Source organism: Lithobates pipiens, unplaced genomic scaffold (genome assembly GCF_037356315.1).
Source record: "Lithobates pipiens isolate NorthernLeopardFrog02 unplaced genomic scaffold, aLitPip1_a1.2 Scaffold_19, whole genome shotgun sequence".
In the NCBI taxonomy this organism is placed as follows: domain Eukaryota; kingdom Metazoa; phylum Chordata; class Amphibia; order Anura; family Ranidae; genus Lithobates; species Lithobates pipiens.
Window position 1 is genome coordinate 598,407,729 of NW_027507764.1, and position 23,210 is coordinate 598,430,938.

A 23,210-nucleotide genomic window follows, 5' to 3' on the forward strand; every position below is an offset into this window, starting at 1 on the left:
CCAGAGAGCCCCTCCTTACATCAGGGTCCCCAGAGAGCCCCTCCTTACATCTGGGTCCCCAGAGAGCCCCTCCTTACATCTGGGTCCCCAGAGAGCCCCTCCTTACATCAGGGTCCCCAGAGAGCCCCCCTTATATCAGGGTCGCCAGAGAGCCCCTCCTTATATCTGGGTCCCCAGAGAGCCCCCACTTACACCAGGGTCCTCAGATAGCCTTCCCCTTACATCAGGGTCCCCAGAGAGCCCCTCTTACTTTAGAGTCCCCAGAGATCATCTGCCTTACATCTGGGTCCCCACAGAGCCCCCCCTTAAATCCGGGTCCACAGAGAGCCCCTCCTTACATCTGGGTTCCCAGAGAGCCCCCACTTACACCAGGGTCCTCAGATAGCCTTCCCCTTACATCAGGGTCCCCAGAGAGCCTCTCTTACATCAGAGTCCCCAGAGAGCCCCCTTATATCAGGGTCCCCAGAGAGCCCCCCCTTACATCTGGGTCCCCAGAGAGCCCCTCCTTACATCTGGGTTCCCAGAGAGCCCCCACTTACACCAGGGTCCTCAGATAGCCTTCCCCTTACATCAGGGTCCCCAGAGAGCCTCTCTTACATCAGAGTCCCCAGAGAGCCCCCTTATATCAGGGTCCCCAGAGAGCCCCTCCTTACATCTGGGTCCCCAGAGAGCCCCTCCTTACATCTGGGTTCCCAGAGAGCCCCTCCTTACATCTGGGTCCCCAGAGAGTCCCTCCTTACATCTGGGTCCCCAGAGAGCCCCTCCTTACATCTGGGTCCCCAGAGAGCCCCTCCTTACATCAGGGTCCCCAGAGAGCCCCTCCTTACATCAGGGTTCCCAGAGAGCCCCTCCTTACATCTGGGTCCCCAGAGAGCCCCTCCTTACATCTGGGTCGCCAGAGAGCCCCTCCTTACATCTGGGTCGCCAGAGAGCCCCTCCTTACATCTGGGTCGCCAGAGAGCCCCTCCTTACATCTGGGTTCCCAGAGAGCCCCCACTTACACCAGGGTCCTCAGATAGCCTTCCCCTTACATCAGGGTCCCCAGAGAGCCCCTCCTTACATCAGGGTCCCAGAGAGCCCCTCCTTACATCTGGGTCCCCAGAGAGCCCCTCCTTACATCTGGGTTCCCAGAGAGCCCCTCCTTACATCTGGGTCCCCAGAGAGTCCCTCCTTACATCTGGGTCCCCAGAGAGCCCCTCCTTACATCTGGGTCCCCAGAGAGCCCCTCCTTACATCAGGGTCCCCAGAGAGCCCCTCCTTACATCAGGGTTCCCAGAGAGCCCCTCCTTACATCTGGGTCCCCAGAGAGCCCCTCCTTACATCTGGGTCGCCAGAGAGCCCCTCCTTACATCTGGGTCGCCAGAGAGCCCCTCCTTACATCTGGGTCGCCAGAGAGCCCCTCCTTACATCTGGGTTCCCAGAGAGCCCCCACTTACACCAGGGTCCTCAGATAGCCTTCCCCTTACATCAGGGTCCCCAGAGAGCCCCTCCTTACATCAGGGTCCCCAGAGAGCCCCTCCTTACATCTGGGTCCCCAGAGAGCCCCTCCTTACATCTGGGTTCCCAGAGAGCCCCTCCTTACATCTGGGTCCCCAGAGAGTCCCTCCTTACATCTGGGTCCCCAGAGAGCCCCTCCTTACATCTGGGTCCCCAGAGAGCCCCTCCTTACATCAGGGTCCCCAGAGAGCCCCTCCTTACATCAGGGTTCCCAGAGAGCCCCTCCTTACATCTGGGTCCCCAGAGAGCCCCTCCTTACATCTGGGTCCCCAGAGAGCCCCTCCTTACATCAGGGTCCCCAGAGAGCCCCCCTTATATCAGGGTCGCCAGAGAGCCCCTCCTTACATCTGGGTCCCCAGAGAGCCCCCACTTACACCAGGGTCCTCAGATAGCCTTCCCCTTACATCAGGGTCCCCAGAGAGCCCCTCTTACTTTAGAGTCCCCAGAGATCATCTGCCTTACATCTGGGTCCCCACAGAGCCCCCCCTTACATCTGGGTCCACAGAGAGCCCCTCCTAATATCAGGGTCACCAGAAAGAGGGCAGATAGTGGGCCGGGACCTTGTGGTTGGGGACTCCTGCACTGACTCGGGGCTATGGGCCCCAGATTCTGGGCTATAGCCCCAAAAGTCCCCCCCCCCAGCGATGCCACTGGCTGTCACTGAAACCGGCCCACTGAGCCATCGGCCCACCGGGAAACTCCCTATAGTCCCTATGGCCAGTACATGCCTGCAGAGACTCCACCACTAACACACAACAGACTCTACCCCTAACACACAACACAGACTACACCCCTAACACGCAACACCTGGACTCCACCCCTAGTTCTGGAGTGCATGGTGCTCAGAGTACAGAGTGCTGGGTTCGGAAGTGCACTGTGTACAGAGTGCAATTGTTTAGGAGTGTGCTATGCACAGTGTGCAGGATTGAGGAGTCTGTGGGAGGTCTGTGTTGGTGTGTTGGTTCTGGTGGGAGGTTTTTGTTGGTGCGTTGGTTCTGGTGGGGGGTCTGTGTTGGTGCGTTGGTTCTGGTGGGGGGTCTGTGTTGGTGCGTTGGTTCTGGTGGGGGGGTCTGTGTTGGTGCGTTGGTTCTGGTGGGGGGGTCTGTGTTGGTGCGTTGGTTCTGGTGGGGGGTCTGTGTTGGTGCGTTGGTTCTGGTGGGGGGGTCTGTGTTGGTGCGTTGGTTCTGGTGGGGGGGTCTGTGTTGGTGCGTTGGTTCTTTTGGGGGGTCTGTGTTGGTGGGTTGGTTCTGGTGGGGGGTCTGTGTTGGTGGGTTGGTTCTGGTGGGGGATCTGTGTTGGTGTGTTGGTTCTGGTGGGGGATATGTGTTGATGGGTTGGTTCTGGTGGGGGATCTGTGTTGGTGGGTTGGTTCTGGTGGGGGGGTCTGTGTTGGTGCGTTGGTTCTGGTGGGGGGGGTCTGTGTTGGTGCGTTGGTTCTGGTGGGGGATATGTGTTGGTGGGTTGGTTCTGGTGGGGGATCTGTGTTGGTGCGTTGGTTCTGGTGGGGGATCTGTGTTGGTGCGTTGGTTCTGGTGGGGGATATGTGTTGGTGGGTTGGTTCTGGTGGGCGGTCTGTGTTGGTGCGTTGGTTCTGGTGGGGGATCTGTGTTGGTGCATTGGTTCTGGTGGGGGGATCTGTGTTGGTGCGTTGGTTCTGGTGGGGCATATGTGTTGGTGGGTTGGTTCTGGTGGGGGATCTGTGTTGGTGGGTTGGTTCAGGTGGGGGGATCTGTGTTGGTGCGTTGGTTCTGGTGGGGGATATGTGTTGGTGGGTTGGTTCTGGTGGGCGGTCTGTGTTGGTGGGTTGGTTCTGGTGGGGGATCTGTGTTGGTGGGTTGGTTCTGGTGGGGGATCTGTGTTGGTGTGTTGGTTCTGGTGGGGGATATGTGTTGGTGGGTTGGTTCTGGTGGGGGATCTGTGTTGGTGGGTTGGTTCTGGTGGGGGATCTGTGTTGGTGCGTTGGTTCTGGTGGGGGATATGTGTTGGTGGGTTGGTTCTGGTGGGGGATTTGTGTTGGTGCGTTGGTTCTGGTGGGGGATCTGTGTTGGTGCGTTGGTTCTGGTGGGGGATCTGTGTTGGTGGGTTGGTTCTGGTGGGGGGGGGGTCTGTGTTGGTTCTGGTGGGATGTATGTGTTGGTGGGTTGGTTCTGGTGGGGGATCTGTGTTGGTGCGTTGGTTCTGGTGGGAGGTCTGTGTTGGTGGGTTGGTCCTGGTGCGGGATCTGTGTTGGTGGGTTGGTTCTGGTGGGGGATCTGTGTTGGTGGGTTGGTTCTGGTGGGGGATCTGTGTTGGTGCGTTGGTTCTGGTGGGGGATCTGTGTTGGTGCGTTGGTTCTGGTGGGGGATCTGTGTTGGTGCGTTGGTTCTGGTGGGGGATATGTGTTGGTGGGTTGGTTCTGGTGGGCGGTCTGTGTTGGTGGGTTGGTTCTGGTGGGGGATCTGTGTTGGTGGGTTGGTTCTGGTGGGGGGATCTGTGTTGGTGGGTTGGTTCTGGTGGGGGATCTGTGTTGGTGCGTTGGTTCTGGTGGGGGATCTGTGTTGGTGCGTTGGTTCTGGTGGGGGATATGTGTTGGTGGGTTGGTTCTGGTGCGGGATCTGTGTTGGTGGGTTGGTTCTGGTGGGGGATCTGTGTTGGTGCGTTGGTTCTGGTGGGGGATCTGTGTTGGTGCGTTGGTTCTGGTGGGGGATATGTGTTGGTGGGTTGGTTCTGGTGGGCGGTCTGTGTTGGTGGGTTGGTTCTGGTGGGGGATCTGTGTTGGTGGGTTGGTTCTGGTGGGGGGATCTGTGTTGGTGCGTTGGTTCTGGTGGGGCATATGTGTTGGTGGGTTGGTTCTGGTGGGGGATCTGTGTTGGTGGGTTGGTTCAGGTGGGGGGAATCTGTGTTGGTACGTTGGTTCTGATGGGGGATCTGTGTTGGTGCGTTGGTTCTGGTGGGGGATATGTGTTGGTGGGTTGGTTCTGGTGGGGGATCTGTGTTGGTGGGTTGGTTCTGGTGAGGGATATGTGTTGGTGCATTGGTTCTGGTGGGGGATATGTGTTGGTGGGTTGGTTCTGGTGGGGGATCTGTGTTGGTGCGTTGGTTCTGGTGGGAGGGTCTGTGTTGGTGCGTTGGTTCTGGTGGGGGGGGTCTGTGTTGGTTATGGTGGGATGTCTGTGTTGGTGGGTTGGTTCTGGTGGGGGATCTGTGTTGGTGCGTTGGTGGGTTGGTCCTGGTGCGGGATCTGTGTTGGTGGGTTGGTTCTGGTGGGGGATCTGTGTTGGTGCGTTGGTTCTGGTGGGGGATCTGTGTTGGTGCATTGGTTCTGGTGGGGGATATGTGTTGGTGGGTTGGTTCTGGTGGGCGGTCTGTGTTGGTGGGTTGGTTCTGGTGGGGGATCTGTGTTGGTGCGTTGGTTCTGGTGGGGGGATCTGTGTTGGTGCGTTGGTTCTGGTGGGGCATATGTGTTGGTTCTGGTGGGGGATCTGTGTTGGTGGGTTGGTTCAGGTGGGGGGATCTGTGTTGGTACGTTGGTTGTGGTGGGGGATCTGTGTTGGTGCGTTGGTTCTGGTGGGGGATATGTGTTGGTTGGTTGGTTCTGGTGGGCGGTCTGTGTTGGTGGGTTGGTTCTGGTGGGGGATCTGTGTTGGTGGGTTGGTTCTGGTGGGGGATCTGTGTTGGTGTGTTGGTTCTGGTGGGGGATATGTGTTGGTGGGTTGGTTCTGGTGGGGGATCTGTGTTGGTGGGTTGGTTCTGGTGGGGGATCTGTGTTGGTGCGTTGGTTCTGGTGGGGGATATGTGTTGGTGGGTTGGTTCTGGTGGGGGATCTGTGTTGGTGCGTTGGTTCTGGTGGGGGATCTGTGTTGGTGGGTTGGTTCTGGTGGGGGGGGTCTGTGTTGGTTCTGGTGGGATGTCTGTGTTGGTGGGTTGGTTCTGGTGGGGGATCTGTGTTGGTGCGTTGGTTCTGGTGGGAGGTCTGTGTTGGTGGGTTGGTCCTGGTGCAGGATCTGTGTTGGTGCGTTGGTTCTGGTGGGAGGTCTGTGTTGGTGGGTTGGTTCTGGTGCGGGATCTGTGTTGGTTCTGGTGGGGGGTCTGTGTTGGTGCGTTGGTTCTGGTGGGGGGGTCTGTGTTGGTGCGTTGGTTCTGGTGGGGGATCTGTGTTTGTGCGTTGGTTCTGGTGGGGGATATGTGTTGGTGCGTTGGTTCTGGTGGGGGATCTGTGTTGGTTCTGGTGGGGGATCTGTGTTGGTGGGGTGGTTCTGGTGGGGGATCTGTGTTGGTGCGTTGGTTCTGGTGGGGATCTGTGTTGGTGGGTTGGTTCTGGTGGGGGGGGGGTCTGTGTTGGTTCTGGTGGGATGTCTGTGTTGGTGGGTTGGTTCTGGTGGGGGATCTGTGTTTGTGCGTTGGTTCTGGTGGGGGGTCTGTGTTGGTGCGTTGGTTCTGGTGGGGGGTCTGTGTTGGTCCATTGGTTCTGGTGGGGGGTCTGTGTTGGTGGGTTGGTTCTGGTGGGGGATCTGTGTTGGTGCGTTGGTTCTGGTGGGGGATCTGTGTTGGTGCGTTGGTTCTGGTGGGAGGTCTGTGTTAGTGGGTTGGTTCTTGTGGGAGGTCTGTGTTGGTGGGTTGGTTCTGGTGGGAGGTCTGTGTTGGTGCGTTGGTTCTGGTGGGAGGTCTGTGTTGGTACGTTGGTTCTGGTGGGGATCTGTGTTGGTTGGTTCTGGTGGGGGATCTGTGTTGGTCCATTGGTTCTGGTGGGGGGTCTGTGTTGGTGTGTTGGTTCTGGTGGGGGATATGTGTTGGTGGGTTGGTTCTGGTGGGGATCTGTGTTGGTCCATTGGTTCTGGTGGGGGGTCTGTGTTGGTGCGTTGGTTCTGGTGGGGGGTCTTTGTTTGTGGGTTGGTTCTGGTGGGGGGTCTGTGTTGGTGCGTTGGTTCTGGTGGGGGGTCTTTGTTTGTGGGTTGGTTCTGGTGGGGGGTCTGTGTTCGTGCATTGGTTCTGGTGGGGGGATGCATTAGAAATGAGTTCTATGTGTAACAGGGGGCTAGCCCAGACCTTCACTCTCAGGTTTTGAAGATTTCTAGCAAAATCCTACCTGAGCCGATAAGGCCAGGGCTGGGTGGGGGAGCAATCTGTGGGTTACAACAATGGAGACTTGAGAAGATATTATAGGGGTATCTGGGGCCGGTCCCATCAATGTGGGGGATGGGCCATGGGTTTTATCCAACCCTGGAAGCAGTAGAACCCATTTTTCGGTAAGCTAATCGTTTGTGTTATACTGTTTGCTGTATAGAGCACTCACTCTTTGTAACTGCTTCTATGTACTGCTGGGTTTTGAGTGCTCTAAAGAAGTGGCCCCCCAACCTTACTGAGGCCAGCGCCCCAAAAATTCCTCAAACACCCCAATAGAAAAAAATAAAGTCTATGCTCACACAAGGAAAGTATGAGGTCTAGGGTTGCCACCTCACCCTTTAAATCCGAACACATGAATTACACGGGTTCTGAGGCTGATGTAATGCAGATGAGGCCCCAAGTGAGTTTACTGTAATTAATATGTGGATGGTTTTTAGGGGATGAGGTGACAACCCTTGAGGCCTGCAAAATATGTACTGAAAGGCTGGAAGACTCTGGATGTGTGTTACTGTGGGGGATGGGGGTCCTGGAGGGGGTTAGGGGACTCTGTGGAAGACTTTGTGGCCCTGTAGGTAATGAGGTTTCTGGATGGGGCTTTTTTTGGAGGCTGGAGAATTTTATAGAGACACTGTGGGAAATTGGAGGGTGCTGCAGGGGCCTGGGGCAATCTGTGGGACTTTGGAAAGCAGTTGGGGACATTTTTTAAGTTTGAGGGTACTACGGGGAGCTGGAGGCGCTGAAGTAGGCTAGGGGGCATTGTAGGAGGCTGGGGGCACTATGGGAAGCTAGGGGGCACCTTGAGAGGCTGGGGGCACTGTAGGAGGCTAGGAGGGCACCTGGGATCACTGCGGGAGCCTGAGGGGCACTGTGGAAGGCTGAGGGGGGCACTGCGGGATGCTAGGAGGCACACTTGGAGGCTGGGGGGGATTCATTGTGGGAGGTTAGGGGCACTGTGGGATGCTGGGGGGCACTTTGAGAAGCTAGAGGGCACTGTGGGAGGCTGGGGGGCACAATGGAAAGCTAGGGTGCACTATAAGAGGCTGGGGGCACTGTGGGAAGCTAGGCGGCACTGTGGGAGGATAGGAGGCACTATGGGAAGCTATGGGGCACTGTGAGAGGCTGGGGGCACTGTTGGAGGCTAGGAGGCACTGTGGGAGGCATAGTGGCACTACGGGAAGCTAAGGGGCACTGTGATAGACTGGGGGCACTGTGGGAAGCTAGGGGGCACTGTGGGAGGCTAGGAAGCTCTATGGGAAGCTATGGCGCACTGTGAGAGGCTGGGGGCACTGTGGGAGGCTAGGAGGCACTGTGGGAGGCTGAGTGACACTATGGGAAGCTAGAGGGCACTGTGAGAGACTGGGGGCACTGTGGGAAGCTAGGGGGCACTGTGGGAGGCTAGGAGGCACTGTGGGAGGCGTAGTGGCACTATGGTAAGTTAAGGGGCACTGTGATAGACTGGGGGCACTGTGGGAGGCTATGAGGCACTGTGGGAGGCTATGAGGCACTGTGGGAAGCTATGGGGCACTGTGGGAGGCTAGGAGGCACTGTGGGAGGCTAGGAGGCACTGTGGGAGGCTGAGTGGCACTATGGGAAGCTAGGGGGCACTGTGAGAGACTGGGGGCACTGTGGGAAGCTAGGGGGCACTGTGGGAGGCTAGGAGGCACTATGGGAAGCTATGGGGCACTGTGGGAGGCCGAGTGGCACTATGGGAAGCTAGGGGGCACTGTGAGAGGCTGGGGGCCAACGTGGGAGGCTAGGAGGCACTGTGGGAGGCTGAGTGGCACTATGGGAAGCTAGGGGGCACTGTGAGAGACTGGGGGCACTGTGGGAGGCTAGGGGGCACTGTGGGAGGCTGATGCCCCGTACACACGAGCGGACTTAAGTCCGACAGACTTCCAAAGGAGTTCCGTCGGAGTTCTGCTGGAATTCCGACGGAGTTCTGACAGACTTTTCGGCCGAACGGACTTGGCCACACACAATCACACTAAACTCCGACGGATTCGAACGTGATGACGTACGACTGGACTCGAATAAGGAAGTTCATAGCCAGTAGCCAATAGCTGCCCTAGCGTCGGTTTTAGTCCGTCGGAGTAGCATACACACGAGCGGAGTTTTCGAAGGGGACCGGGTCCGGCGGAGTTCCGTCGGGAAAATTTGAAGCATGCTTCATTTCTAAAGTCCGTCAGACTTTGGCGAATCAAAAGTCCGTTGCAGCCCACACACGATCGGATAGTCTAATGCCCCGTACACACGAGAGGGATTAAGTCTGACAGACCTCCAAAGGAGTTCCGCCGGAGTTCCGCCGGAGTTCCGACGGAGTTCTGGCGGACTTTTCGACCGAACGGACTTGACCACACACCATCACACCAAACTCCGACGGAGTCGAACGTGATGAAGTACGACTGGATTCGACGTAGGAAGTTCCTAGACAGTAGCCAATAGCTGCCCTAGCGTCGGTTTTAGTCCGTCGGAGTAGCACACACACGAGCGGATTTTTCAAAGGGGACCGGGTCCGGCGGAGTTCCGTCGGGAAAATTTAAAGCATGCTTCATTTCTAAAGTCCGTCAGACTTTAGCTTCGCTAAAGTCCGTTGCAGCCCACACACGATCGGATAGTCCGCCGGACTCAGTCCGTCGGAGTTTGGATGTCGAAAAGTCCGCTCGTGTGTACGGGGCATGACGGACTCGGTCCTTCGGACTTTGGATGTTGAAAAGTCCGCTCGTGTGTACGGGGCATAAGTGACACTATGGGAAGCTAGGGGGCACTGTGGGATGCTAGGGGGGCACTGGTGGAGTGTAGGGGGCACTGTGAAAAGCTGGGGGCACTGTGGGAGACTGGGGGGGCACTGTGGGATGCTAGGGGGGCACTGGTGGAGTGTAGGGGGCACTGTGAAAAGCTGGGGGCACTGTGGGAGACTGGGGGGGGGCACTGTGGGATGCTAGGGGGGCACTGGTGGAGTGTAGGGGGCACTGTGGGAGGCTGGGGGGCAGTATACACAAAAAGATGGACAGTAAGGCATGTAGTGATAAGCAATGGTCCAATCTAATTCATACCGTATAGGTTATGTCATTAAAACCTGATAAGAATACAACAAAAAACGATTCCCCAGAGCGGGGAACAGAGAGGCTAGGGAAATAACAAGTATGGACCGCTCAGAAATCTATAAAAAATTGTAAAAACCAAAAATAACTGAGTTTCCACACCGGATAGAGCTCCCTATTCTTTTCTTCCTAAAGGAGCATTTCATGTTTGTTAGGACGGTGCTGTCCGTGTTGGCGGGCTTCTATATATGTAGATGTAAAAGTAGAGCGGAAAGTTAGGCCCCTTTCACACGGGGACCATCCGTTTAGCCACACGTTAAAAACGTATCAGTTCTTATCCGTCTTCCGTTCCGTTAATATCCGTTTACATCCGTTTTTTTATCTGTTTTGATCAGCTTACAGCAGTTTCTGTGCCTTTAAGAAAATTACCCAGAAAGCATTGCTCCTCCCATACAGATAAAAAAAAAAATGATTTCCTCCAAACGGATCTTAACTGATCGGACGTTGACCGACATTATCCGTTAACGTCAGTTAATATCCGTATTGACGGATCTGGACGTAGCCTTGTACGTTAAAAAAAAAAAACAGATGAAAACCGAAGCGGAGGGTAACGGAGGCTAACGGAGGGTAACGGAGGCTAACGGAGGCTAACGGAAGGTAATGGAGGGTAACGGAGGGTAACGGAGGGTAACGGAAGGTAATGGAGGGTAACGGAGGGTAACTGATGGTAACGGAGGGTAACGGATGATCACCCGTTTTCCCATAGGAATGCATTGTCGTCCAATGATGGATGGAAGAAAAACGGATAGACGCTCCGCCCGTGGGAAAAGGGTTTTACATTTCTAGTTGTTACTGGAGATATTTTTATTATCTTGAATTTGAGGCATAGTTCTACAGGGGCATTAACCCCTCGATAGGACGATACGTGAGAAGAGGGTTTATCTCTCGTTTTCTTCTTCTAGGTCTGTCCTCCATCCATGCCTGGTTCTGCTCTGGTCCCACCCATAGCAGGATAACCAGTCAGGAGGAGAGGAGAGTCCATTATAGGCAAGAAAAAAATCAAAACAGAAACCGACAAGACAAACCAAATGGCAGCTTACGTACACATGTACCCAGAGCAGCCAACTCAGATTGTGTATATCGGACAGGGGAATAGAATAGTTGAAAATACCTGGGGATAGGTTTGTAGGGTCATGGGCCGTTCAGTACATTATATGTGGTCTATTCCTGCATGAAGACCTGTAAATTAAGTTCAGTGTTCAATCCACAGGGCAGAAGGGTCTTCAGCCTGTACATCCACCACTTCTCCTTCTGTAGTACTATCAGGTTCAAGTCCCCTCTTCTAGGGGGAAGTTTTAGCTTGTAGATTCCCTTAACCCGCATTCCGTCCAGTTTCCCATTAGGAAATTGGGCAAAATGTCTGGACAGTGTTCTATGTCTTTTATTTCATGCATATGTTTGCCTATGCAATTTTTTTGTTGACATTTCATCTTCCCAATGTAGATTTTGTCATATAAATGACTTTCGAAGCCGAGCAGTTTATCAGGTCACGTATCTGGTAGCTGCATTCACCCAGGGCATTCCTGAAGGTATCATTCCTATCAACAAAAGGGGTTCAGGCCATCCAGGCGCCTCAGTCGTGTCTCTGCGCGCAGGCGTGGCGGAACGGCACTCGGGCGCATGCGAATTCGGGGTCCGGCGCTCAGGCGCACGCACATGCGCACTGGCGCACGCCTTTGCACACTTGCGCACGTTGAGCGCCCCCCCCCCCCTGGCGGCCTATAAAAGCTGCTCTGGCGCACACACCAATTGCTGGTTTGTCTTCAGCTCCTGTTACCTGAGAACCTGTTTGTGCATCTGACTACCTGTTGTGACCCGGATTGTTCTTTGACACTGCTGCTTCTCTCCTGGATTTGACCCTTGGCTTTGTTATACGGACTCCGCTTCTCTACAGTGTTTGACCCTCTGCCTGTGACTTGGACTTGCCTCTTGTCTCCTGCCCTGACCCACAGCCTGTGACCCCGGACTTTGTTGTGTCTCCCTAAGACACCTTACCTGAGCCTGTGCCTTTATCTGGGACTATCAGTGTTTGACCCCCAGCTGGGCGTTCCGCCCTCTGCAGCTACCAACCAGCTGCTGCACAAGGTGTCCATCTCTACCAGACCTTCACGCAAGGCTTCCCCTGCCACCTGGGTTGCCTGTGCCTCTTTCTGGCATTTGCTCCCTGTATCACCTCCAGGGGGCGAACTGCGCTTAGTCGCAAGGGTGAACCGCTCTCGGCATCTCGGCCTCGGTCAGTGCTTCTCTGATAACCTGACAGTGTCCACAGACCACAGGGGATGGGGAGGAGGTCAGGAGGGGGCGGGGAGGAGGAGCACAGGTGGGGCCGGGGGAGGAGGAAAGGAGGGTCGGGGGAGGAGGACAGGAGGGGGGGGGGAGGATAGGAGGGGGACGGGGAGGAGGTCAGGAGGGGGCGGGGAGGAGGACAGGAGGGGGCGGGTAGGAGGGCGGGATGGGTCAGGGGAAGGACAGGAGGGGCCGGTGAGGATGGGAGGGGCTGGGGGAGGATAGGAGGGGCTGGGGGAGGAGCACAGGAGGGGCCGGGGGAGGAGGAAAGGAGGGTCGGGGGAGGAGGACAGGAGGGGGGCGGGGAGGAGGACAGGAGGGGCCCGGGAAGGACAGGAGTCAGTTTTTCATTAACCACTTAAGAACCGCCTCACGCCAATGTATGTTGGCAGAATGGCACAGCTGGGCACAAGCACATACCTGTACTTGGCTCTTTAAGTGCCCAGCCTTGGGTTGGGAGCGCGCCACTGGCGGCGCGCTCCCGACCCGGTCCTGAGCTCTGTGACCGTGGCCGCGGGAGCAGCGGACCCGATCGCCGCTGGTGCCCCGTGATCGGATCACAGAGCTGAAGAACGAGGAGAGGTCTGTGTAAACAAACCCCTCCCCGTGCTTCCCTGTGTGGCTGTCACCGATCGTCTGTTCCCTGATATAGGGAAAGACAATCAGTGATGTCACATGCCAGGCCACGCCCCCTACAATAAAAAAAACACATAACGTTATATATAACACCTACACTGCCCCCTAGTGGTTAACTCCTTCACTGCCAGTGTCATTTAGCCAGGAATCACTGCATTTAAATAGCACTGATTGCTGTATAAATGACAATGGTCCCAAAAATGTGTCAAAAGCGTCGGTTGTGTCCGCCGTAATGTCGCAGTCACAATAAAAATTGCTGATTGCCGCCATTACTAGAAAAAAAAAAATGTATAAAAATGCTATAAAACTATCCCCTATTTTGTAAATGCTATAACTTTTGCGCAAACCAATCAATAATCGCTAATTGTGATTTTTTTTTACCAACAATATCTAGAAGAATACGTATCGGCCTAAACTGAGGAAAAATATGTTTTTATATATTTTTTTGGGGGATATTTATTATAGCAAAAAGTAAAAAATATTGAATTTTTTTCAAAATTGCTGCTCTATTTTTGTTTATAACGCAAAAAATAAAAACCGCAGGGGTGATCAAATACCACCAAAAGAAAGCTCTATTTGTGGGAAAAAAAAAAAGGATGCCAACTTCGTTTGGGAGCCACGCCGCAACGACCGCGCAATTGTCAGTTAAAGCGACGCAGCGCCGAATCGCAAAAAGGGGTCTGGTCCTTTGGTCCAATCTACTATTTTTAGGTCTGTCTGTACCGTCTCTAGAAAGAGGCTAAGCCACATGTTTTTCCCTATAAGGGGGCATTTTAGATTTAAATCTCAAGTTGGCCTTCCTCCTATGTGTTCCACTTTCCATCTCAGCTTCTTTATTTTCTTCCAATAAGGAGTTCAATATTTCCAGCACCCCTCGATCCTCATTCACATTGCCTTCACTCCCAGGGCTGATAAACTGCCACCAACCTTGCTCCTCACACCTCCCAGCTCTCCAGCAGACCACACGTGGTTCCCCACCCTCTGCCATCTCACCCGGAACCAGCTGCTGACCGATCTATAATAACTCCAATGGAGGAAAGTGAAGTCAGTCATTGGCTTGTCCTGTCTGGAAAAGATCTTTAGATCGCAAGATGGCTGAACAGAACTGTAGGGGACTGGATGCTATGACCAGTATATATACCGTACATGAGATTGGCACACAGCTGGTACTCTAATAACCTATCACTGTCTCTGCCCATCTCGCTACAGACGTCTCGTGTGATTACCAGATTGTCGAGTTCCTTGTTTTGTGACTTCTTCCTCTTCTGGAGATAGCCGAGGACTTTATCCCGGAACAACTGGGGGAATATACAGATATATATGACGCTATATGTACCATGTATGGGTTTGTGTGTTTGGAATGTCGGGTCTCTTTGCTGTTTCATATTTCTCACCTCATACAGATAATCGAAGATCTCCAGGATGGTGAGGATACTGGCCCCGATGAATAACCCCATCTGTCCTCCAATGTCACCTGGTGAACGAAAACCACACCATTATCATAATGTGGCCCAACATTTCCTACACAATTCAGCAGAAGAGATTGCGTCATCCTAGGAGCCCAATGTGTCCTTCGGGGCCCAATGTCTCCCTGAGAGGCTGATGTGTACCTAGGAGTTTGATGTGTTCATAAAAGCCTTATGCGCACCCCCTCAAGCTGTGTCCCTAGGAGTCAGATGTGGCCCTAGGAGCCTGATGTGTCCCCCTCCCCCAAGCTGTGTCCGTAGGAGTTTGAAGGATGTCTCCAATTTACAAGCCGACCTCAATGCTCTGTCTAATTGGGCGACTATGTGGCAGATGAGATTTAATGTTGAGAAATGTAAAGTTCTGCACTTGGGGGCTAAGAATATACATCATACATACTGGGGGGAGTACAACTGGGGGGATCCGTAGTGGAGAAGGATCTGGGGGGAGTCCATAGTGGAGAAGGATCTGGGGGGATCCATGGTGGAGAAGGATCTGGGGGGATCCATGGTGGAGAAGGATCTGGGGGGATCCATGGTGGAGAAGGATCTGGGGGGATCCATGGTGGAGAAGGATCTGGGGGGATCCATAGTGGAGAAGGATCTGGGGGGAGTCCATGGTGGAGAAGGATCTGGGGGGATCCATGGTGGAGAAGGATCTGGGGGGATCCATAGTGGAGAAGGATCTGGGGGGATCCATAGTGGAGAAGGATCTGGGGGGATCTATAGTGGAGAAGGATCTGGGGGGATCCATGGCGGAGAAGGATCTGGGGGGATCCATAGTGGAGAAGGATCTGGGGGGATCCATAGTGGAGAAGGATCTGGGGGGAGTCCATAGTGGAGAAGGATCTGGGGGGAGTCCATAGTGGAGAAGGATCTGGGGGGTCCATAGTGGAGAAGGATCTGGGGGGTTCCATGGTGGAGAAGGATCTGGGGGATCCATAGTGGAGAAGGATCTGGGGGATCCATAGTGGAGAAGGATCTGGGGGGATCCATGGTGGAGAAGGATCTGGGGGGATCCATGGTGGAGAAGGATCTGGGGGGATCCATGGTGGAGAAGGATCTGGGGGGATCCATGGTGGAGAAGGATCTGGGGGGATCCATGGTGGAGAAGGATCTGGGGGGATCCATAGTGGAGAAGGATCTGGGGGGAGTCCATGGTGGAGAAGGATCTGGGGGGATCCATGGTGGAGAAGGATCTGGGGGGATCCATAGTGGAGAAGGATCTGGGGGGATCCATAGTGGAGAAGGATCTGGGGGGATCTATAGTGGAGAAGGATCTGGGGGGATCCATGGCGGAGAAGGATCTGGGGGGATCCATAGTGGAGAAGGATCTGGGGGGATCCATAGTGGAGAAGGATCTGGGGGGAGTCCATAGTGGAGAAGGATCTGGGGGGTCCATAGTGGAGAAGGATCTGGGGGGTTCCATGGTGGAGAAGGATCTGGGGGGATCCATAGCGGAGAAGGATCTGGGGGATCCATAGCGGAGAAGGATCTGGGGGATCCATAGTGGAGAAGGATCTGGGGGGATCCATAGTGGAGAAGGATCTGGGGGGTCCATAGTGGAGAAGGATCTGGGGGGTTCCATGGTGGAGAAGGATCTGGGGGGATCCATGGTGGAGAAGGATCTGGGGGATCCATAGTGAAGAAGGATCTGGGGGATCCATGGTAGAGAAGGATCTGGGGGGATCCATGGTGGAGAAGGATCTGGGGGGATCCATAGTGGAGAAGGATCTGGGGGGATCCATAGTGGAAAAGGATCTGGGGGATCCATAGTGGAGAAGGATCTGGGGGATCCATGGCGGAGAAGGATCTGGGGGGATCCATAGTGGAGAAGGATCTGGGGGGAGTCCATAGTGGAGAAGGATCTGGGGGATCCATAGTGGAGAAGGATCTGGGGGGTCCATAGTGGAGAAGGATCTGGGGGGTTCCATGGTGGAGAAGGATCTGGAGGGATCCATGGTGGAGAAGGATCTGGGGGGAGTCCATAGTGGAGAAGGATCTGGGGGGATCCATGGTGGAGAAGGATCTGGGGGGATCCATAGTGGAGAAGGATCTGGGGGGATCCATAGTGGAGAAGGATCTGGGGGGATCTATAGTGGAGAAGGATCTGGGGGGATCCATGGCGGAAAAGGATCTGGGGGGATCCATAGTGGAGAAGGATCTGGGGGATCCATAGTGGAGAAGGATCTGGGGGGAGTCCATAGTGGAGAAGGATCTGGGGGGTCCATAGTGGAGAAGGATCTGGGGGTCCATGGTGGAGAAGGATCTGGGGGGATCCATGGTGGAGAAGGATCTGGGGGGATCCATGGTGGAGAAGGATCTGGGGGGATCCATGGTGGAGAAGGATCTGGGGGATCCATGGTAGAGAAGGATCTGGGGGGATCCATGGTGGAGAAGGATCTGGGGGATCCATAGTGGAGAAGGATCTGGGGGGATCCATGGTGGAGAAGGATCTGGGGGGATCCATAGCGGAGAAGGATCTGGGGGATCCATAGCGGAGAAGGATCTGGGGGGATCCATAGTGGAGAAGGATCTGGGGGGATCCATAGTGGAGAAGGATCTGGGGGGATCCATAGTGGAGAAGGATCTGGGGGATCCATAGTGGAGAAGGATCTGGGGGGATCCATAGTGGAGAAGGATCTGGGGGGATCCATAGTGAAGAAGGATCTGGGGGTTTTGGTAGATCATAAGCTCAATAATAACATACAATGCCAAGCTGCGGTTTCTTTCCTGTATAAGAGAGGTATGGACTCCAGAGAGAGATATCATCTGTACAAATCATTAGTAAGACCTCATCTGGAATATGCCGTTCAGTTTTGGGCTCCAGTTCTCAGAAAGGATATCGGGGAACTGGAGAAAGTGCAGAGAAGAGCAACCAAACTGATAAGAGGCATGGAGGAGCTCAGCTATGAGGAGAGATTAGAGGAACTGCATTTATTCTCTCTTGATAAGAGGAGATAAGGGGGGATATGATCTCCATGTATAATATATAAGGGGGGATATGATCTCCATGTATAATATATAAGGGGTCCATATAGGGAACTTGGTGTTGAGTTATTCACTTTACAGTCATCACAGAGGACAAGGGGGACTCTTTACATCTAGAGGAAAAGAGATTTCATCTCCAAATACGGAAAGGTTTCTTCACAGTAAGAGCTGTGAAAATGTGGAATAGACTCCCTGCAGAGGTGGATCTGGCCCAATCAGTGGATTGCTATAAGAAAGGTCGGGATTATTTCCTAAGTGTACAGAATATAACTGGGTGACATTTATAGGTAAAGGTGATCCGGGGAAAATCCGATTGCCTCTCGGGGGATCAGGAAGGAATTTTTTCCCCTGCTTTAGCAAATTGGATCATAATCTGCTGGGTTTTTCGCCTTCCTCTGGATCAACTGTGGGTATAGAATTGGGTATATGGGATTGTATGATATTATTATTATTATTATTATATTATTATTATTTTTTTTTTTTTGTGGTTGAACTTGATGGACTTGTGTCTTTTTTCAACCTGACTAACTATGTAACTATGTAAGTGGTTCTAGAAGCCTGATGTGTCCATGAGGAGCCCAATGTGTCCCCCTCAAGCTGTGTCACCAACAATCTCTCCATCTGTATACTTCTGTCCCATTTTCCAATACAAATTGATTGCCCACATTGTATACGGTATACAGCGGGGGGGTCTCCAAACTTTCTAAAGGCCAGTTTACTGTCCTTCAGACTTAAGCGGGTGGGTGGGGGGGGGGGGACTGTGGTCAGTGGCCACCGGAAGTAAAAAATGTCCCAGCATTAGTGGAAGTAAACATTGCCCCCATCTTTAATGTCAGTGAGAGGAATTGTGCCCCATAGCTGGTGTCATTGAGTGGGAAGATTCATGCCCCATCATCGTTGTCAGTGCCAGGAACTGTGCCCCATCATTTGGTGTCATTGTTTGGGAAGAATCATACTTCATTGTTAGTGTAACTGGCAAGAATTGTGCCCCACCATTGGTGTCACTGGCGGGAACTGTACCCCATCATTGGTGTCATTGGGAGGAATTGTGCCCCTTCCTTGGTGTCAGAGAATGAAATATTGCCCCAAGGGCTGGATAAAATCAAGCAAAGGGCTAGATCCAGCCCCCGGGCCACAGTTTGGAGACCACTGGCATACAGAACAGATTGTGGGAGGAGGTGACATCTATCTATGTACTGGGGAGAGTAGCACCCCATACATGACCAATAGAGCAGATTCATACAAGGTTTGACATCTTCCAAGAGGAGAACTCTTACCCAGCAGTCCAGCCACCTCATACGCCTTCTTCTGTTCAATCGTTTCGAAGTTCAGAGCTTCAAAGAATATATCAAGAACCAGAACGTTCTCCCTGAGGACAAGAGAGACAATCTGCTGAACCTACAAACGGTGGTCAGTGCCCCGTGTGACCAGTGTATTAGGCCGGCCATAGATATGAGATGGTGGCTGAAAGATTCGTCTACAACATGACCAGTGTGGATGATCCATTTTAAGCAGTTGGCTTGTTCCCCGACATCCCCAAGACACAGAGGAATCGGTGGCTGGGTGTCTGCAGAGGTTTCAATATGCCGACAGTACAACTTGTGAAAATCATCTCATGCTAGAGCTGCACCATTCTGGCCAAAATGAGAATCACAATTCTTTTGCTTAGAATCAAGATCACGATTCTCACGGCGTAAAATCTTTCACACTATACAAAAAAAATTTTAGGCTAACTTTACTGATTAGTTCATTTTTTTTTTCAGAATTCATTAAAGTAATTTTTTTCCAAAAAAATTGCATTTGAAAGACCACTGCGCACATACAGTATGACATAAAATATTGCAACAACCACCATTTTATTCTCTAGGGTCTCTACTAAAAAAATATACATATAATGTTTGGGGGTTCTAAGTAATGTCTAGCAATTTCTAGCAAAAAAAGTAATTATTTTAACTTGAAAACAACAACTGTCAGAAAAAGGTTTAGAAAAAAATCGCGATAACGATTCTTGATGATTAATCGTGCAGCTCTATCTCATGCTTATGGGCAGCCAGAGAGACCTTCATGTCTGAGGAAGAGGCCAATGGGGATCTGTGGGCAGATGATGAACATCCAACCAACCTCAATCATTTGTTTGTAGGCAGTTGGACTCTCAGATAAGATCCAACCAACCTCAGCCATCTGCTTGTAGGCATTGGATGCTCAGACAAGATCCAACCTACCTCAGTCATCAGTTTGTAGGCAGTTGGACTCTCAGACAAGAGCCAATCAACCTCAGTCATCTGTTTGTAGACAGATAGATACTTCGGTATGAGGTATTATCAAACCAACCTCAGTCATAGGTTGGTAAGCAGTTAGATGTTTAGATAAGATGCAACCAACCTCACTCATCGGTTTGTAGGCAGTTAGATTCTCAGATAAGATCCAACCAACCTCGGTCATTGGTTTGTAGGTAGTTAGACTCTCAGATAAGATCCAACCAACCTCGGTCATTGGTTTGTAGGTAGTTAGACTCTCAGATAAGATCCAACCAACCTCGGTCATTGGTTTGTAGGCAGTTGGAAGCTCAGATAAGATCCAACCAACCTCAGTCATTGGTTTGTAGGCAGTTGGAAGCTCAGATAAGATCCAGCCAAACTCAGTCATTGGTTTGTAGGTAGTTAGACTCTCAGATAAGATCCAACCAACCTCGGTCATTGGTTTGTAGGTAGTTAGACTCTCAGATAAGATCCAACCAACCTCGGTCATTGGTTTGTAGGCAGTTGGAAGCTCAGATAAGATCCAACCAACCTCAGTCATTGGTTTGTAGGCAGTTGGAAGCTCAGATAAGATCCAGCCAAACTCAGTCATTGGTTTGTAGGTAGTTAGACTCTCAGATAAGATCCAACCAACCTCAGTCATTGGTTTGTAGGCAGTTGGAAGCTCAGATAAGATCCAGCCAAACTCAGTCATTGGTTTGTAGGTAGTTAGACTCTCAGATAAGATCCAACCAACCTCAGTCATTGGTTTGTAGGCAGTTGGAAGCTCAGATAAGATCCAGCCAACCTCAGTCATTGGTTTGTAGGCAGTTGAAAGCTCAGATAAGATCCAGCCAACCTCAGTCATTGGTTTGTAGGCAGTTGGAAGCTCAGATAAGATCCAGCCAAACTCAGTCATTGGTTTGTAGGTAGTTAGACTCTCAGATAAGATCCAACCAACCTCAGTCATTTGTTTGTAGGCAGTTGGAAGCTCAGATAAGATCCAGCCAAACTCGGTCATTGGTTTGTAGGCAGTTGGAAGCTCAGATAAGATCCAGCCAAACTCAGTCATTGGTTTGTAGGTAGTTAGACTCTCAGATAAGATCCAACCAACCTCAGTCATTGGTTTGTAGGCAGTTGGAAGCTCAGATAAGATCCAGCCAACCTCAGTCATTGGTTTGTAGGCAGTTGGAAGCTCAGATAAGATCCAGCCAAACTCAGTCATTGGTTTGTAGGTAGTTAGACTCTCAGATAAGATCCAACCAACCTCAGTCATTGGTTTGTAGGCAGTTGGAAGCTCAGATAAGATCCAGCCAACCTCAGTCATTGGTTTGTAGGCAGTTGAAAGCTCAGATAAGATCCAGCCAACCTCAGTCATTGGTTTGTAGGCAGTTGGAAGCTCAGATAAGATCCAGCCAAACTCGGTCATTGGTTTGTAGGCAGTTGGAAGCTCAGATAAGATCCAGCCAACCTCAGTCATTGGTTTGTAGGCAGTTGGAAGCTCAGATAAGATCCAGCCAACCTCAGTCATTGGTTTGTAGGCAGTTGGAAGCTCAGATAAGATCCAGCCAACCTCGGCCATTGGTTTGTAGGCAGTTGGAAGCTCAGATAAGATCCAGCCAACCTCGGCCATTGGTTTGTAGGCAGTTGGAAGCTCAGATAAGATCCAGCCAACCTCAGTCATTGGTTTGTAGGCAGTTGGAAGCTCAGATAAGATCCAGCCAAACTCGGTCATTGGTTTGTAGGCAGTTGGAAGCTCAGATAAGATCCAGCCAACCTCGGTCATTGGTTTGTAGGCAGTTGGAAGCTCAGATAAGATCCAGCCAAACTCGGTCATTGGTTTGTAGGCAGTTGGAAGCTCAGATAAGATCCAGCCAAACTCGGTCATTGGTTTGTAGGCAGTTGGAAGCTCAGATAAGATCCAGCCAACCTCAGTCATTGGTTTGTAGGCAGTTGGAAGCTCAGATAAGATCCAGCCAACCTCAGTCATTGGTTTGTAGGCAGTTGGAAGCTCAGATAAGATCCAGCCAACCTCGGCCATTGGTTTGTAGGCAGTTGGAAGCTCAGATAAGATCCAGCCAACCTCGGCCATTGGTTTGTAGGCAGTTGGAAGCTCAGATAAGATCCAGCCAACCTCGGCCATTGGTTTGTAGGCAGTTGGAAGCTCAGATAAGATCCAGCCAACCTCGGCCATTGGTTTGTAGGCAGTTGGAAGCTCAGATAAGATCCAGCCAACCTCAGTCATTGGTTTGTAGGCAGTTGGAAGCTCAGATAAGATCCAGCCAAACTCGGTCATTGGTTTGTAGGCAGTTGGAAGCTCAGATAAGATCCAGCCAACCTCGGTCATTGGTTTGTAGGCAGTTGGAAGCTCCGATAAGATCCAGCCAACCTCAGTCATTGGTTTGTTGGCAGTTGGAAGCTCAGATAAGATCCAGCCAACCTCAGTCATTGGTTTGTAGGCAGTTGGAAGCTCAGATAAGACCCAGCCAACCTCGGTCATTAGTTTGTAGGCAGTTGGAAGCTCAGATAAGATCCAGCCAAACTCGGTCATTGGTTTGTAGGCAGTTGGAAGCTCAGATAAGATCCAGCCAACCTCAGTCATTGGTTTGTTGGCAGTTGGACTCTCACACAAGAGCCAATCAACCTCAGTCATCTGTAGACAGTTAGATGCTCAGATAACATCAAACCAACCTCAGTCATAGGTTTGTAAGCAGTTAGATGTTTAGATAAGATGCAACCAACTTCAGTCATTGGTTTGTAGGCACTGGATGGTCAGACAAGATCCCACCAACCTCAGCCATTTGTTTGTTCATCCCTAAATACCAACAACCTCCAGAGGTGACCAGTCAGATATGATCTCACTGGAAACAAAAGTGATTGGTCAAGATGCTCATATCCATCCACAAGCCATTCCCCAATGAGCGCCATGTGGCTGTCTCACAGACCTGAGATTTTTGGCAGAGATTGTTGGATTGTTAGACAATTCCCATTAAAAGTAATTAAACTTTTTCATCATTTTAGGTGGAAAACAGAGGCATACATTTCCAAACACAATTTCCTCAAGCAGCAGCTGGGATTTTGGGTCGGTAAAAGCTCACATTAGTTTAGTGGGACCATGAATGGTGAACAGGTTGGGTTCACCACAAACCCACATCCGAATCAAACCTGAATCTCCTCCCTAGTGGTCCGGTGTGACCGGCAGACAGTCCAGTATATGAGACACTCTAGGATTGGCACATGGAGGGATGGAGTCATCATTCTTATTGGTTCTTTAAGTTGTCTTTTTAAGGATCTCCGAGTCCTAATTCTGTCTGTGAATTTCCGTTATTTGGGAAATCCTCAGACAGGACTGTATGGTTGTTATGAGGAAGAGAAGTCCCAGAACAAGGGACTCCTAAAGTGACAGGACAAATGTCTGTATACTGAGCTGGGATGTTTTGGACAATTGACCATTGTTCTCCCATCTCAGTGACTGGAGAAATATCTCACCACATTCATATGGGATTGTGGGAGGCAGAAGATCTACAGCTGACAATCCAACCCCATCCCAATGTCTGCGGCCACTTTTCAGTGTAAATCTCTTGTATTTCAGAACATTAAGGATCCGTCTGACCCGGTCATAGTCTGAATGAAGTGGAAAACAAACTCACGCAATGTACTGTTCAGTCTTGTTGTATTTGTTTGCCAGATATATGGAGGAGGCTTTACTGGGAATCTTCACCATGGACAACTCCTTCCCATAGCGGACCATCTTACATGGCGTCTCGCAGGAACACACAGACGCGCCATTTTCCCCAGCCTGGTCTGGAGGGAAAGGGAAATATAACTGATCAGAAATCTAGAAAACACATCCAACTACCAAAACCCATTCATGTACTAAAACCAATCTGACTACC

General features: G+C 51.9%; 1 protein-coding gene across 2 annotated transcripts in view; it reads right to left on the minus strand.

Moving 5' to 3' along the window:
- Window positions 1–23,210, minus strand: part of LOC143997864 (acid-sensing ion channel 1C-like) — a 98,834-nt gene that overhangs the window by 11,926 nt on the left and 63,698 nt on the right. For both annotated transcript variants that reach the window (XM_077493699.1, XM_077493700.1), the window contains exons 6-9: window positions 22,965–23,118; window positions 18,355–18,446; window positions 14,018–14,097; window positions 13,850–13,921 (exon numbers count right to left, since the gene is read on the minus strand). In XM_077493699.1, the coding sequence (XP_077349825.1) occupies window positions 13,850–13,921; window positions 14,018–14,097; window positions 18,355–18,446; window positions 22,965–23,118 (398 nt within the window). The remainder of the gene's footprint in view (window positions 1–13,849; window positions 13,922–14,017; window positions 14,098–18,354; window positions 18,447–22,964; window positions 23,119–23,210) is intronic.